The 18,519-nt window shown below is 38.4% G+C and overlaps 1 protein-coding gene across 2 annotated transcripts in view; it reads right to left on the reverse strand.

The window, feature by feature from the left end:
* Positions 1-18,519, reverse strand: part of CHCHD3 (coiled-coil-helix-coiled-coil-helix domain containing 3) — a 150,216-nt gene that overhangs the window by 48,908 nt on the left and 82,789 nt on the right. For both annotated transcript variants that reach the window (XM_085299759.1, XM_085299751.1), the window contains exon 5: positions 7,146-7,229. In XM_085299759.1, coding sequence (XP_085155885.1) covers positions 7,146-7,229 — 84 coding nt within the window. The remainder of the gene's footprint in view (positions 1-7,145; positions 7,230-18,519) is intronic.

Genomic DNA, 18,519 nt, shown 5'->3' on the forward strand with positions numbered 1-18,519 from the left:
AGATCTGTAAATGTATTGAAAAAATCTGACACTCCTATTAGCATAGTTCTACAAATAAATGCTAACTTCCTACTTATATACACCTCTTTATATAGATATCTATATGTAGCTATTCAGATCTCTATATAGAGAAAGAGTTGTATACATATATACACAGGAAAAATAATGACATCTCACAAAAGAGAGGGGGAGAATTTTTTTTCTTTTAAATTATGGATATTTAGAGACTGCCACTATAAGCAGTCTCTAAATAAGCTAGAGAAACTCTCCACGTCAGGAGTGGTATGAGGGATTATTTTATGAAACCTGTTCTCAGAGAAAGAGAATTAGAGCATGCATCAAATCTGCTACTGAAAGATCCTTTCGCTCATCTATGGTAAGAAAGACGTAAACACAAACACAATACACAGTGATTACGACCACCCTTGTGCATTATCTTTGTAATAAAAATGTATTTGAGCAGTATTTTGTATTTTCCAATGGACAATTTGGAAGAACGTACCAGCATCGTGTTCAATAAAGTACGCTCTGCTCTTAATTGAGCAAGTGCTCAAGCTCAGCAAGTCCGTCCGCTCTGTGCTAGAGGCAAGGACATTTCTTCACAGGAAGAACGGGAGAGCATTTGCCGAGCTCTCCTAGGGCCTCACATAAACGCACGGTACCTGGTATCATCGACCAAAACCGTTTTCTACCTAACTGGATCCAGCCTGAAGTCTTGAAACGCTGCACTTATCTCACTGCTGTTTGATTTTGAACGGCAGGAACGAAGCAGCACAAATGTGCAAAGGCAAAACATGTTTACTCTACCAAATACACATGTCTAAACACAAGAGGTGGGAGCAGAATCATCTTCTGGTTATGAAATTCTTGCTGATACAGTCATGCAAGATCAAAGAAAATAAACAGACTGATAACTTAAAACAAACAGAAATGAAAAATGCTTAAGCCTCTAAGATGCACTGTAGGAAATAAAAGTGTTTGTAGTTCTTATATTGCTTTATAATAGTCCCCCTCTGTTATCTACATCTTGCAAACTACAGTTTACAAGAAAACATAGTAAACAGATTCTAATTATTTAGTTGCTGAGACTTTGAAAAAGTAAACAATATTCTGAAGCATTCTAAAGAAATGTGGAAGTTGCATTGTTTGCATTGTAGCACTTATGTTCATTATAAACACGTACAAAAAAGCCAATACTTGGCTGTAAAACTGAACTGCACATTATCTCCTTTTCAGAGCACTGGGGCTATCACTGCCAAGCACAGTGGTCCATTTTAAGCCCTGAATAAAGAAAAGGAAGAGATCATTAAATTATAATTTCCCTGCACAATTGGTATAAGCATTTCCTACCAACAGGATTAGTATGAACGCAAGATCCCAGAATAAAGCTGCTCAGCAGCAAGGATGGCAGTTTAGTGTCTAGCAAATTTGATTTCTCTGAAAATCCTGACACATCATAATAGTGAAATCCTATTTACTGTAGCAAGCAGGATGGATAATACTATTTAACACCTGCTATAGTATATGCCATCAGCTCACAGCTTTGTGCTCTATGTGCTCATCTTACCTTAAGGTTAATGCTCCTTGACAGCCTACATGGTAAGTAGAATCCTCAAATTAAGTGCCGAACCCAAGATTTGCAAATCCTCCCTCAAAATTTAAGTCATCAGAAAAATGGATGCAGATAAGAGGATCATATTTAGAGAACTTATGTCTGTATTCACAGGCTCTGATCTGGCAGTAAGCTCTGTACAATGCAGAAGTCTCCCTCCCAGTGCACAAAGTCCACTAAAGTCAGCACAGAAGTCACAGAATCTGCACCTGAAGAACCATCTCGGGCAGTGACTTTGTTGACTTCTAGACCAGGAGAGCATCTAACATACACTGTAACCTCTAAAGGCTAACAATCTATTTTAGTTTTAGCATCTTACACTGGAAGCATATTCATGCACATGCTATCCACCCCCTACTGACAGCAGTTCTAGGACACTCACAAGCATAGACGATCATCTGGAATGAGAACCACCCTGACTAACACTGGGATACACATCTTGCTTGTTCACACAGATAAACTACATAATAGACTGCTGTACAGTGCAACTAAAATTGATTCCTTTCTGCTTCTAGAGCTAGGAGCATGATTTTCATAATGATATATAATGGTCACACGAAGCAGCACAACACGAAATAGTCAGGTTTGCTGCAGAAAATCTGAACTACAGAGAGTTGCATCACTCCCTCCCTATGGAAACATGCAGAGACACACCTCATCATGATACCACCTCAACCACAGGCAGGAGGAAGAGAGAAAGAGGGTTGTCATCGGTAGTGTGGAGTCCAGTTGGAGGCCTGTGGCTAATGGTGTCCCCCAGGGCTCAGTACTGGGTCCCAGCCTGTTCAATTTCTTCATCAATGACCTGGATGAGGGGATGGAGTGCCTCCTCCACAAGTTTGCTGATGATCCCAAGCTGGGAGGAGTGGCTGACACACCTGAGGGTTGTGCTGCCATTCAGAGGGACCTGGACAGGCTGGAGAGCTGGGCAGAGAGGAACCTCCTGAGGTTCAACAAGGGCAAGGGCAGGGTGCTGCACCTAGGGAGAAATAACCCTAGGTACCAGTCCAAGGTGGGGGCTGACCTTGTCGAGAGCAGCTCTGCAGAGAAGGACCTGGGAGTGCTGGTGGGATGACAAGTTGACCGTGAGCCAGCAATGTGCCCTTGTGGCCGAGAAGGCCAATGGTCTCCTGGGGTGCATTGGGAAGAGTGTTGCCAGCAGGTCGAGGGAGGTGATCCTGCCCCTCTCCTCAGCCCTGGGGAGGCCTCGTCTCAAGTCCTGTGTCCAGTTCTGGGCTCCCCAGTACAAGAGAGACATGGAGCTACTGGAGAGAGTCCAGCGTAGGGCTGCAAAGATGATCCTCGTAAGGGAGGTGCTCCAGCCCTCTGAAAGGCTGCAAGAGCTGGGCCTTTTTAGCCTGGGGAAGAGAAGACTGAGGGGGGATCTGATCAATGTGGACAAGTACCTGAAGGGAGGGTGTCAAGGGACGGGGACAAACTCTTTTCAGTTGTCCCGTGTGACAGGACAAGAGGCAATGGGCAGAAATTGAAGCATAGGAAGTTCTGCCTGAGTGTGAGGGGGAATTTCTTCCCTGTGAGAGTGACGGAGCACTGGACCAGGTTGCCCAGAGAGGTTGTGGAGTCTCCTTCTCTGGAGATCTTCAAGGCCCGCCTGGATGCAACCCTGTCTAACATGCTGTAGGTGACCCTGCTCAGCAGGCAGGTTGGACTAGATGATTTCCAGAGGTCCCTTCCAACCTTACTGATTCTATGATCCAGCAGTATTTTCTACACATTAAAAATATTTTTAAGCAAAACCAACAGTAACTAGGTGAAGGAATGACAGGGTGTGAGCTGCTCTGGAGCCAAGATTAATACAGCTGTGGAGGTGTGATTAGAACCTGCATACCAGTGACACGTACATTTAGGATGTAAAGGTGGTTAAGAGATCTATAGCCACTGGGACTTGGAAGTTATATTTAAACAAGTGGCATAATTAGAAGATGACGGGCATGGAGAAGCTGAATACAACAAATACAAATGCAAAAGGACAGAAATGTATGTATGCATGTGTGTGTACACACAAACATGGGAGATGGTTAGAAAAGGAGGCCATAGCACTGCTCTTCGAGGTAGAAAGTTGTACAGTTTGTCTGAGATTTCAGGTGGTTTTCCTTTTGCTTGCTTCACTATTTTAAAAGAAAAATCATACCACCTAGAATACTACAAATGACAATTATATATAGTAAATAATTAATATTATGTAGGGTACACATACATCAGCAATTCAAACACTACTATCTTTCTATTTTTTCTTGCTGTTATCAAGAATCATCGTTAATGTATAAGCAGACAATGAAAAACACTGCCCCTGCACTACAGCATCTATTTTATCAGTTGCTTCAATTTAAAAAGTAATGCCAGTTAGTGGTAATTAAAAATAAAAAAAATGAAAAAGAATCGAAAAAACAACATCAATAGATCACTTCAAAACTCCTACCTTCATCTCCTACGGCTATGTATTAGCCAGACCTAAAAAGGTCTGTTCTCTCAGAACAAATGTAGGAAACATTGTTCATAAATCTTTGGGAACCCAGGAGCAGAAAATGCCCTTTTAATGCTGATGAATTCCCCTCAAAGTCTAACATGGGGAACTCCTAAATAACAGCTTGATATCCTAACCAGATATACTGTACCAGAAGGTTATTCTTTAACTCCTTTGTTGAAACATCTCATTTTGCTTGGCTGCTGTGGAGTACGTAATAACTCATTGCTTGTGTGCTATCTTTGACCTAGAAACACTGGCAGCTGGTAGGGGAATCACTGCTTTTTTGGAAAGTAGCAAAAGGTTTTTAGCACATAAAACCAAATTTATGAACAGATATTGCCCTCGAGAATAGAACTGTTTATGTTTTAGTATTACAGCTGTCACTGGTGCACAGTTATTTTGTCCTGTATTAATCCCCTGAAAAGGTTGAGCATCGTCACTCAGTCGCTGAAATATTTTATAAGCGACAGACTTCGTCTGGCAGTGAATATGTATAATAATTTTCCCCGTTAAGGAGCACACTGCACTGACACTAATCTGTTGTGTTGTCGTCTCCCTTTATTATCAATGTCTGCATTGTTGTTTCAGCAGCCTTGAAGAACACAAATATGAAGCTTCTAATTGAAAAGAAGCTAAGTAATCAAAAAGCCAATTAATCACAGAGATGAGCTCTGACACTCAGTGATGCAACAGACAGAAATACCACGTACGAGCAACCCAACTATTTTAAAAGTGAGCTTATTTGATGCAAGAATGATCCAAGAATCTAATTAGCATTTTGTCACAGGTGACAGACTAATATCTCACATTTCTTCATCCTGATGGTACTTCACCAAGCCCCACTTGCTCCTTCCTGCCTTACCTTCCATCCTTGCCCTTTCTCCACTATTCGGCATATGCTCTCACATTGTGTTTCAGTTGTCACTGAAATCACGACGAGTTTTGGACCAAATAAGTAGCCTATTAAAGTGCCCTGTAATTTCCAAAATGTTAGACCTTCCCAGTCCTTAAAAATCTATTTCCAGCTCAGCCAGTACTGAGACTTACAAATGACCTTAACAGAGACTGCAGATGCAAAAGCCTGGATGCCACGATACCCGACCCCAGGGCTTTTGTAGGCTTTGGTTCTACAATCTCCACGTCTCTGAGCACGTTCAAAGCCAGATCTGGAGCACAGAGTTCACCTTGCTTCAGAACTTAGCAGCTCTTCCTTCTGTAGGGCAGATGTGCATGTTTACTTTGAAAACCAATCTGATGACAATTTGCCAAAGCTAATTTGGTTCCTTAGCTTACCAATAAGAAGCCTGAATGAAAAAACTAGCCATATTATCACAAGAAAACCTGAGCTTCGAAAGACAGAGTGAACATTTTCCATGCAGTAAGACAGTCAAGTCAGAACTTCTGCTGTAATCCTGGAGAACTCAGCTCCAGGAAGCGAAGGCAAGAGATAGCAGAGATCATCTGTTTTGCACCCCTTAAGGGACAACAGCTTAGTAATACTCTTACATGAAAACAATGCTACAGTTCCTTTTAGCTTATTATTTCAGGTGTGCACAGCAGTGATACATTCACAGGCACGTTAAAACAAGATTTCGTACCGATGTCTTCACTCTGTAGTGCCTTCACCTGCTACTGGCTTTAGCTACCTGCTTTAACATTAAAAACAGCTAAAGAATGAAATTTAGTTTGCTGCATCGCACCTCAGAAAAGTTAAAAAAAACAAAAAAAAAACTTTCACTTTTTTTTAATATACATTCTTTGTCGTGATTTATTCCAACACGATTTGCACTATAACACTGAAAAGGAAGACCAACAACTAAGGGCGCACATAGAGATACGCATTAAGAATTAACCCAGACCAGCCTGGCTGATATACTACAGATGCTTTCTCATCTAACGCTATCCAGTTATTTGAAAATAAGGAGAGTATTCTGTGTGCGGGTAGGGGGGAAGGGGAAGGTCTTCATTTTTAATTGTTTAAATAATACGTAGTTTGAGAATCATTATTTTAATGATTCTCATCCCTTCAAACTACTTTTCATTGCCAATAACATTAATGTCATCTTCAAAAAGGTGGGTGAGAACACCAAGACAGTATCTCATATGCCCTCTGTGTAAAATACTCATTAAGATCAATTATACACACTGGTAATTCATGTAACATGCTCTCCTTCCTAATCCACAAAAACAAGGGTTTTGCTTCCTTCTATCCTGCTTAGTTGCATAAAAGAACATACATCATACTAACACAGTTTTCAAAGCTAACAAAAAAAAATCCAAATTAATCAACAATAGGGAGTCTTAGAAAGAAGAGTAGGAGGAGGCAAATGCATTCAGATTGAATGTTACATCAAACCTGGGATGTAAAAAAAAAAAAAATGATGACAATTGTAATCAGCTAGAAAATTACATCCTATAAAATAACATGCTGAAATGAATAAGAATAGAAACAGTACTTTAAAATATTTCTTGTTAAATACATTGTAAGCATTTTACATAGCTTACCAAACTTCCATACAGTTTAGTTTCAAGCCTACTGTGAGAAAAGACACAGAAGTGCATTCTAAACATGTCATAAACAGCATACATTAATATTAAGCTTTTCCATGTACAGCTGGATGGCTTTGGAAGGACTAACTCTGCCAAACGAAGGTAACTGGACAGCAAGGGAAGCCGAAATTCGGCATGTACTTCATACCTCATATGTAAGCTTAAGACTACTTGCTGATACTCATTCACTTGCATTGGTCCTTCATCTGTACTGCTATAAATATGACCTCTTGTTAGGATCAACTCTCTGAATGCAATTACCGTGAAACGTCACTGCAAACACGATAAATTAGTTGACTGCTAAGAAAACAAAATTTTCAACATTGTCAATATTTGACAGAAACAGTTGTAGTTAATACCAAAGAAAACCCATATCCGCAACTTTGATTTTTATTGTCCCTACAGAAGTCATCTTGTCTGACAATAAAGCACAACCAGAAAGTCAGGAGCAGAAATGAATGGAGAATTCGTCACTAAAAGGGAAGGAAAGCCTACCCTTTCTTCCAGTCGAGCCAGCTGCTCTTTGTAGTAAGCATCATGTTTCTTCAGTTCTCTGTCTTTCTCTTCCAGCTGCTTGGCCTAAAAAAAGAAACCGAAAGATAAAACCAGATCAAAAAAAGAGCATCACTTGCAAAGCAAAACATGTACTATAAATTGTACCACTAAGTAGTATACAGCCATTGAGAACTGCAGTCTATTAGCTTTTGCCAAACAGTACATTAATAAGATGATGATTGCTGCATTGAAAATATAAAGAAACTGCTTATTGTACTTCCCCCCCCTTCTTAACAGCTGTGCCATATTTTATCCAAATGCATTTGGAAACATCACAAAGACGGAACCAAGCATACCATGCTGAAACAAAATTTTTTGATTAACTTTGCAGATCGCTTCTGAACTTCGGAAACTTCCTCGAGGTACAAAATAAAAAGTCTGCAGAGCCTGATTATTTTACTTTTTTCCTAGATTGTTACTAATTGGGCATTTTAAGGTCAAAATAGTCAAACTTGCATCCATACATTTGTATTTACAGCAGTAAAAAGAATTTTTTCAAACGAGCTGTTTGACTGAAACCCCACTTCAGGGACGCATTTAGCAGAGGCTTAATTCTAAACACTTGAATATTTGGAAAGAATCAAATGCTCACGGTATTTACAAAACAGACTTAAACAGTATATGCAAAATTCTGCTGTCCTTTTTAATTAGTGGAAACTCCTTCAATGGCTGAAGCATCAATTAAGTCAGCTGAAACATTTTTACTACAGAATCAATCATGTTGATCAAGTCACTTCCACATTATTTTAAGCTACCGGACATCCATCTTTTCAATACTGTTAAGACTTCAGTATCAATTTAAGATACCCTGCTTTCAGCATTGCCAACACATTGACATGCTATTGGTTTTCATCTGGAGTATGTACTAATATGCAGTATTTACAGCACTCAATAAGAACTATAAAATACATTATAAGTGCACACATGCACACAAAACACCTACAAAATTACAAGTCCTTCAAAGGAGGTGACAAATACTTCCTAAAAGAGCTAAGGAGAATTTCACACATAGAAGATCACATTCCAGGCTCATAATTTAAAAATATTTTAGTGAACAATAATCAAATATCATTTAGTGCAGACAGAATTAGTCATTTATCTCTAACATATTATTTTTACCCAGTACTGAATACCACAAAGCCTGCTGTAAAAAGTTTCCTTTTTAGCAGTACCATGTGAGACAGGAAACTATAGTTACCTTCTTACTACTAATGATGAAATTTCCAAGTCACACTCATAGAGATACATGCAAAAACTTATTTACACCACCTGTTGTACTATGCTTGTAGGGATAGACGGCTTAATTCTCTCCACCAAGATTAGTCTAACAATCAAATAAAAGCTTTGCTTTCTCAGTTATTCCTTGCTTAACTACTTACCTTTTGTTCTATCTCCTGAAGCATGCAAAAATCAAAGAAAACAAGTCAAATCCATCATCAAACAGTGAATATAAAGAATAAAGAAATATATGCATGTTGGGCACATCTGTAATCTAGAACAATGCAGAAAACTACACAGAAGATTCTCTTTTCGTGCAACTTCAACAAAAATATCTCTCCTCATCCAAAAAGCATACAGTCAGATTTTAATTCTACTTGGATGAACCAAACCCTGGCTCTCTCCCAACCACCCTATCATCAGTGCAGCGCAGTGCTGTAGAGCACTTGCTACTGGCCTGTCCACCATCATTTAAATCAGCCTTTATTCTCTATAGAGCACTGACTACACGTTTTTCCAAAGCTGATTACACCAAATATCCTACAACCTAATTATCATGCTTTTTATTGACCTTGTTTTTGCTTTTTCCAGATAATCCCTGTGCCATCCCTCAAACCTGCCTCTTGCCCTGGCTATATAAACAACTGAGCATTGACTGCAGGTTGTGCTTCCCCAGATCATTCCCTTTCAAATATCTAATAAAAATGCTATATGTTATTATCTTAGTTCACCCTATGCAATCATTCTACACATGTTAATAACCCTCATGATCCCAAAATATTTGCAAACTCAAGAACACTCCTTCTGTTCAAGTAGGTCAGTGGCAAAATAAAATGTAAAATTAATGTTCCATTGCGCTCACAGTAATTTTATAACTTTCAGTTCTTAGAATTGAGTAGTGTTTCACAGGATCGTATCGACGACTTGAAACCAAGCAACAAAACTGACTTCAGAAAGACAGTAAGATGTAACCAAAAAGTGTGCAAAAATGTTGTAATAGAATTTGCTCTTCCACCTTTCCGAAGCTTCATAGCAGCAGGAAGCTTCAGGGTGCAAAAGCTCCAAAGGTCAAACTTGATACAATAATGATGGAGGGCAACGAAAAGGCACCAGGTCACAAACCCTTCGGTCCTCCTCACCCAGCTGCTCAAGGAGAATCAATTCTCTGCACCTCACCCAAGCGAAGAAAGAGCAGAAAATTATCCAATCTCTCTCCTCCTCAATAAAGATGAGGAGCAGAAGAATGAGAAGCAAGCTTCAGAACTGCCTCAGACCATTTTATGAAGCAGACAAGTCCTACTAGGTTAAATCCAAAAATCCCCCTCCAAACCTCTTGCATAAGGACGCTAAAAACATCTCACACGTTGAACACGATTCCTTCACAGTGTAGTTGAAGACTGCACTACGCTACACAGCTGTATCTCCAATTTGTGGGAAAGCCTGCAGCTCTTCTGCCTAATTTCTGTATCACTTATAAACACAAATTATGGTTTATTCATGTGAGATGGCTACTATTTTTAACACAATTGCTGATATTCTGCTTGGTAGTCCTTACTGTACTGAGCAATTTAAAGCCCATTCATAACAAAATTTACTTCACACTGGCTCCATCCACATTAACCACGCTATAATGTTCAAAGAGCGCTGTTGCTATGATTGCTTTTTGTGTCAAAAACTGGCATGGACACCTACATACCTGGTCTACATAAAAAAAAAAATAACATGCAGACATCTGAACTTTGGAATTAAAACTCAACAGGTGAGTTAAAGCTGACTTTAGTGTTAGCTGCAGAAGTATCTGCAGACTTCAAAGGAAATGGAGCTCAGTCAAGATAAAGTCTCAATGACTGATGTCCAGGAAAACAACAATTTTCCTAGAAAACTTCTCTAAGTATAAATAAATAAATAACTTTACAAATTACTCAAAATCTTCCATAAAGAAAAGAAATACAGAACACAGAAGAACAAAATGCTTAATTAAAAAGTTATAGATCACCCAGTATATTGCGTAAACATCTCTATAATGAAGTACTCGAACAGAAAATATTATTACAAAAAGTAACTTCAAAACCTCTAGAACCTTGATTTTTACAGAATTATCAGGTATTCTTGGTAGCAAAGTATGTTTCAGTTACTTCTCTATATTTAAGATGTTACATCTGCAAGTTATACCCTCAGTATCACCCTATTACGTGGATCAACAGCAGAAATAGAGATAAATGAAATTACAGAATAAATAGAATTAGAGTGCCATGCAACATTGACATTTATGGAAAAAATTAAATGCAGGTAGGTACAGAATGAAAATTCTATGAGGAAAAAAAAAATACTTGCAAGATTTGCATCTACTAATCTGGATTGTGTCTCATATAGATAAAATTTATTCTAAGACTGTCCCAGTGAAGTGGCCCATAGAAAACAAATAAATTGGCAAAACCTTCCAGGAAACCTGCACGTGCCTCCGAGTTGAAATTCTTTTCATCTCTGTTGTGCTTGCCAATCAAATACTGTCCAAAATAGAGAGATGCATGTGTTTAATATTATCTGATCACTGAATATACATATACAAGAGACACATAAGTGGGGGAATGCAAACCGTTTCTGTTCCAGGGATATCTGTCTAAATCTAAGTTTTGCCCTAGGAAGTTTATTGTTTTGTTTTTTTCCCTCCCAAGACAATTAGCAACAAAACAGCAGGATTTCACTACACACGGGGATGGAGTTACATTCACACTGCTCTTTGCCCTGAATCTATGGGAGCCTTCATACCCCCTGATGAAGTAGAAATATTAAATTGTAAGAATACTGGGTAATCCATTAAACTAAAGGTTTGGTTCCCTATATTGCGATCATAACTGCAAGCTTTGGAAGGCCAGTAAGTAATTCAGTAAAATAAGTTTCATCAATATGGCTAATACCACTGGCATTTGTAAAATAATGCAGTCACAGCAAAAAGTTTTTTAAAAAATCAGCAATATTTATAGAGGAAAGAATATAAACATGCCAAGAGAAGAGAATTCACTGCTGAAATATAAACTTGTAAGGTAATATTGTATTTATGGGGCTGCAGCAACATGATCCCAGTGAATATCAATTAGCCGTAACAAAATAATTAACAGTAGCTGTGTATTCAATCAGCTGAATGCTGCACTTTAGTTGTAAATGAGATATTCTAACAGGTTCACTGCTTCTTCACAAAGTAACTCTAATAAGCAAAGCATTTGCTTGGGTGTTATTTAGAAAGCAGCTTCAGAAGGTCACCTTTGAAAAGTAGCCTATCCTCCCAAGTCAAGCTCAAATTAAAAAACAAAAAAGTGACATCTGATATTAAACACAACCTTCAGAATCCCTAGAAAGTTGGAGGAAGATTTAAAGGCCAACCTCGGTTTCGATTTCAAGAGTCGCCACTGGATTTTACATAGCACTGATATGAATTTTAATCATAGGAAAAACGGATGCCTACCAAAAGACTGACTGTGCATCACTCCACACCAGCCACTGTCACAAAAGCTCAAGCGTTTTTGCTGAAGAGAAATTTGCTCTGCATGCTTAAGGAGCTGCAGCACATAAACCATGACCATTTAGTTTAGGAGAGTTTAGTGATTTTTAGGCAGATCTCAGAATTAGCTCTTGAAACACTCTGAAATCCCACGTTTCCAACTGCCCCTCGATGAGGGGCTCCAAGTTCATTAACATCCACTGAGATTAGAAAAGAACTTCCCTAAGATCTTTCTAGTTCACATTTTTCTCCCAGAGGCAAATCATCTGCTCTAAAATAAAGAGTCCAGGCTTGCGTTACATTTAGGAAGCCCTGTTATGAATCACAAGGGGACCGGGTACTTTGTCTAGGTCTTTCCAAACCACATCACAACGGTTCCTTGCCACCACCCCAAAAAGTCCCAGGGAAGCGAGAGGTGGACTCCCAAACGACCAAGTCTACCAAGTGGCTTTCCCAAGGCTGTGAGTGAGACCAGCCATCGGCTCCAGGAGGCTCTGTCAGAAGGCGTTTGCAAGACTAAGGGGATTTGCCCGTTGAAATGCTAACCACAGGGAGGAGGGCTTTCTTGCCACTGAATGCAGGGAAAGGTCACGTAAAATGTCTACAGGCCTTCAGGCAGGCCCCAGTACTTTGAAGAAAAGGTTAATCCATAAATAGGCAAACAAAAGCAGTTGCAGCAGATTGGCCTTCAGGAGGTCCAGAAGCATGAAGATCTAGCTGAAAAATTGCTGACAAGTTAGGCTGAACATGATGCGCTAGGACTGCAAGAAAGCAGATCTCAAAGGCCATTCAAAAAATTAACGTTCACCATTAAGCTGACAAGGATTTTCTGTTTCTTTTATCCCTTGAGGTTTGCTGGATGAGCACGTTAGTGCATAAAACTAGGGTGGGCTCATACAGATGCCACACGCAGTACGAACTATGGCTGTCAAGATGTGAAATAGCCTATTGAAACCCAATGACCACTCAGTAACTCGAAACAGAAATACTTTTACAGTGACCTGCATCCATCCAAGTTTAGCCCTATACACTTACTTTCCCATGTTGGCAAAGTCTAGGATGAAAAACATCAGCTACTCACATGCATTATCATGGCCAGAAACACTACTGTCTTCATTCACTGCAGAAAGTCCCAATAAAAACGATTCTCAAATATTCACACATCATGCATGTAGGATTACAACACTTTTGAATTTTACCTTCTTCTATTTCAACACGCATATATATCATATTCAGTGAATAACATAAGTAACTTATGAATATAATTAGGAACATATGCTTCTTTTCCTTCCCCAAAATCATTTCTTTCTGAAGTTACCACTACCCACAAAAACATTCCTAACCACAAAAACTGATCCAAACACATCATTTACAAAAAAGAAAAAACCCAATGTTAATTTCCAGTTTTCAAGTTGCAAAGGTGGAGAATAGTTGTGAATTAGAAACAGCAGCAATAATAATGCATCATAAAGTATACTCTTTGACAACTGTAATTAAAACAAGATTTTGTAATTACCAGTAAATACGCTACAGTGCATTTTCTAAAAATAATGAAGTCCTAAAGGAATGAGTAGTGTAGATAGAACAGAATGCATTTGGAGGAGGCTAATAGAGAAAATTAAAAAATTGAATTTATGAACAAGTTAGGATTTATTCTATACACAACACATGACATTAGGCTTTATTTTCTAAATCTAGTTACAGGGCAAAGGAAAAAAGGTAGATTGTGTCAAGAAAAAGGAAAAAGTTAGATTCCAATTTCTAATGTAAGCCACAGGAATTTGCAACCGAAATTCAGAGGTATGTTCCTATCCAACTAGATCAGTTTTCCACTGCTCTTATCCCAATAAGAAGAGCTCCTATTGCTATACTAGAAGTAAAAGGCTGAAAAAGGACCTTGTGGGACAAATGCTAAATGAGGTGGGTGATTCAGGGAGCACAGACAGACATAGCTGAGGTACCCAATGGGATCACAAGATATTTCAGGTTGGAAGGGACATCAGAAGCTTATGTAATACAAGCTCCTGCTCAAAGCAGGGTCAACTGGTTCCTCAGGGCTTTCTCCAATTGTGATGTCCTCCTCAGGGCTTTATCCAGTCTCCTTCCAAGCATGGAGACTGCATAATCTATACCACATTTTTTTTTAAATCTCAGTCTTCATCTGCTAGGTCTCCCACACCTGTGTGTAGAGGTAGGGGTCAAGGAGGAGAATGAGTACAGCAGTCAATGAGAACTGAGTTTGTAATTCCTGAGAAAATGCAGCACATGCCAGTTTCTGGTGTGTGCTACAAATGGGCTGTATGTGAACATGCCAAGAGACCAAGCCAATGTCATAGCGAGACCACTTCACATTCTATTAGAGGAATTACGATCATCAGGGACGTTCTTGATGAGTGAAGAAAGGAAAATACTGTACCCATCTTCTGGAAAGCCCAAATGGACCCTCTAAGAACCAGCAGGTCATTTTCCCTAAATTCAGTCTTCATGAAAATCAGGAAGTAAGTTTTCTTAGAACACATTTCTGGGCACAGGAAGGAGAGCAAAGTGACTGGCAGCTGGCAGCATGCATTTACTAAGCATAAATCATGGCATTTACTAAGCATAAATTATGCCTGACCAACCTAACCGTCTCCTAAGCCAAAATGACTCACTTTGTGGATGAAGGAAAACAACTGCGTGTCCCTTACCTTGACTCTAGGAAGGCTTTCAACACTGTCTCCCATAATTTTCTTGCATTCAAGACATTACAATGTGGATGGCTGGACAACTAGTCAGGTAGAAATACTGGTTGGATGATCAGGGTCCGAGAGTCATGGCTGATGGGTTGTACGCTACCTGGAGGCTGGTAACAAGTGTGGTACCCCAGAGGTCTGTACTGAGACGTGTCCCCTTTATCAATGACCTCGAAGGGGAGATGTAAAGCAAGTCTAAGTTTTCCATGCAACTAACACAGTTGAAAAAGATCAAACTATCCGTGCTATTGCCAGGTGTTTGCAGCAATTCCAATAACGTCTATAACCTTCTCAGACAACTGCTGAGGTTTCAGGCACATGTCAATATGTACAATTTTCCACTAGTCTTAAAGAAGCAGTCACAAAGTCCTCCTCATGTGCCAAATTGGGTTTCTCTATATAAGAATGGAGTAAGAGAACTACAGTGCTGTAAAATTCAGGAAGAACAACTGCCAAACTATCTTTAACTCATCTCAGTGTTGGGGTCAGGTGCAAAATTGTATTCTCAACAGACTAGAAAACAGATTGACTATGTTCTACTCTCAGCTTTATTATCATACCAATATTCTAGTAAGTCATAATATGTGTATCCTCTTTTACTGTGTTCAAAATTGATCTAATAATGCTCTTACAGAAGCCGTTTGAAATCCTTGGATGAAATGAACTATGGAAAGAACAAACGAATAATATTATTACGCACTGGGAGCCAATATTTGATGTACTGTAAAACAATATATCCTGTATAAGAAGAGAAAACATCAGGTACCTTCCACAAGGTATTCTCTCTCACCAGTGAAGTTGAAAAACAAGTCAGAAGCAGCTTGTTATCTCCATTACCTAGTACCTGACTATTCAGACTAGACACAAATTTAAAATCTTCTAAGTTGTCTGTCACAGAACTTTTATTCTTATTTCAGGAATTGGGCACTTTTCTCCAACACTACTACGCTAAATATCAAATTTGAAAAAATAGTTTATTTCTTTTACTTTTTAAACTGAAGGTTCAGAAAAATGAAGGTAAACATTGAAACAATTCTCATATAGACACTGCACTAACAGAAGCAATGAAAATTCAACAACTCTTTGAAGCACACTTCAAAGTCATTCTCATCTGAAATCCTACAGCAAAGTGACTCAAATCTCTAATAGAGGTCTAGAAGCGTCAGTGACTGCATGTTTTCCACTTACTTCCCATCTACAAATATCTTACCTACTGGATCAAATAATTTAAACTATACATGAATCATTGCCATTTCTTTCAAAACTGAAGTTACACTGTCGGAACTGGCTCCTGAATCTGTTATCCTGGTAATCAATTTCCAGTGAAGACAAAAAAAAAAAAAAAAAAAAAAAAAAAAGAGAGAGATGATCTTTGGAATGCAAAATAAAAGTCACATTTATTTCTTCTTAGTTTTTCAAGTTACTGATTCCTGTCTAAGACACAGAAGTGAATCATTGCAGCTACATCAGCTGTTTCTTAATCTGCAAACCATGATATAAGCAGTACCTTTGATTTTGGATATTCGAGAAGACACTCCTTAAAACATCCTTCAGGTAATGGGTTAACTGTGGGTTTTTTTTGTTTTGTTTGTTTTTGAGATTAGATCTTACTAAATTGGATTCTTCTCTTCAGTAATTATCCAGACTCATTGGCTCTCATTGATATAATTCAGCCATATTGTTTGCTATTATCTCAAAACAGAGAGATTTTCCTAATCAGTTTGATTAAAGAGAAAAAAAAATAAGAGCTGCAAACAGCAAATAATTTAAGGCAGACACTGTTACTCAGCAACAGACTGATATTTCAGGTATAGAATGTGAATTAATTAATCTACAACAGTGGAAGATAGAATTATTTACGTATTTAACCCCAATATAACCAAGGGAATATTACTTTGGTCAGTTTAGGAATGCTACAGCTTTCACAAAAGACTGTTTCCTATCCAGATATATAAGAGATTGACACGGTAAAAAAATACCTATCATTAACTGGCATGCCATGTATACTGAAGTTATACAAAAGTCACCCCACTGAATGCTTCATTGCTTTTTAGCTGTTCTGCTTTTTCTTTGCAGCATTTTTAAAACTAAACCTAAATAAGCACTAGAACTATTACGAAGCTCTTTTCATCAGATGCCTAAGTATTTAACTAAGCCTTAAAACAGTATGTGATAAGAAAAGTCACTACATCTGCTTAAATTATTAAATATAAACTAACATCCAGCAAAGCTAGAGAAGAAAGCCTCGGGGAGCACGGGGGGAACAGCAGATGGGAGGTGTGCAGCGGGAAATAGCAAGATTTCACGTTTCTTTGATTAGCAAGTAACAATCCTGCCCTTTCAGAACGGTCTTTAAAGTTTCAGCAATGCATTCTGAAATAAGCCCACCACGGAGAGCTAGTGTCATGAGCAGAGGACCTCTGAAACGAGCAGGGATTGATTTATGTATTGATTATTGGTGAGCACCTTCCTTTTGCATAATCCTAAACATGTGTCATTGAATTTGTGCATCCAGCTTTTCACTCACTGAAAACTTATTTCTCTTGTCATTTGACTGCAAGCTCTAAGGCAGAGCCTGGAACTCACTACTCAGCTGTGCAATGTTTAACATAATTATACTTCAAGCTCCGCTGGCGTCTGCACTATTCTAACAGAAATAAATAATATTCTTAACACAGAAAATATATAGGAACACATAAAAATCAATGGAAAAGCAGAGAGCTAGTACAAGACAGGAAGGAAGACAAACATTTGATTTTTGCACAGATCATGCAGGGGAAAATTTGTTAAGACACCATTTTAACTTAAAATTGTGAAAATTTGTCAGTGAGCAACTGACCTGTAAAAGCAAGAAAAAGGAACAAATGAACAGAGTTAAAAAGTTTTTTAAAAAATAGTAGTCTTGTCCAGTTCGGATGGTGTATGTCTAAGAGTGCTAGTAATTTGGGACTGAGCTACTAAACACTTATACATACCAAGAATTAATGGAAATCAGGCAACGTATTTAAAAGAGAGTCTAATGTTAATATTCATATTCCTTATTCTTACTTCATTGCTATGTAAATTTGCTCAAAAAAACACTTACGAGATTAATATAATAGGACACCGACTGGCCGTTCTAAAAACGTGGTTCTTCATTTTGCTACAAATCTTTCTCAAAATATGAATGACCAAACATAAAACTAGTGACTAATGAGATTTTCAAAAATGATTCAATATCTCATATATATATATATATATAAAATATATATATAAAATGAACATCAAGCAATCATCAGCTTCAATGAAAATTACTAGATAGAAGTGGCCAAAAAGATCAAACCAGGGAAGCCAATATGGTCATTTTTTTGGCAAGCCAATAAAAATACGCCCTGTATCAATAGCCAAATAAGAATAAAAAAATTAAAATATAAGAGAGGAAGGGGAACATAGCAGCACACAGAGAACATGTTGTTTAAAATAGACTAAAGATGCATCTTCCCATATTTCTGCTCACTACACACAAAAGCCTCCGAAAAGTAAGAAACTGGAGATACCTAAAAAGACTAGAAGTGCTTCATTTAAGTAGGAAGGAACATGATAGAGGTATATGAAATAATTAAGTGTTCAGAGACAGTAAGTCAGGCACTTTTATTTACTCCTTCTCATAATATAAGAACGGGGAGATACTCAGTGAACAGTGAAATTGAAAAGCAACAAATTTGAAACCAATTAAATGCATAATTAACCTGCAGAGCTCAGTGCCACAAGTTATCAGTAAAGCCAATCGCTTGGCAAAATCCCCCCCCCAAAAAGTTGAGATGTTTATATTAATGCCGAAAACAGCCGCAGCTACGTAAGGCAGTTGAGGTTCTGCATTCGTTGG

Source organism: Rhea americana, unplaced genomic scaffold (assembly GCF_003343005.1).
Source record: "Rhea americana isolate MKP2758 unplaced genomic scaffold, rheAme1 scaffold_1, whole genome shotgun sequence".
NCBI lineage: Eukaryota > Metazoa > Chordata > Aves > Rheiformes > Rheidae > Rhea > Rhea americana.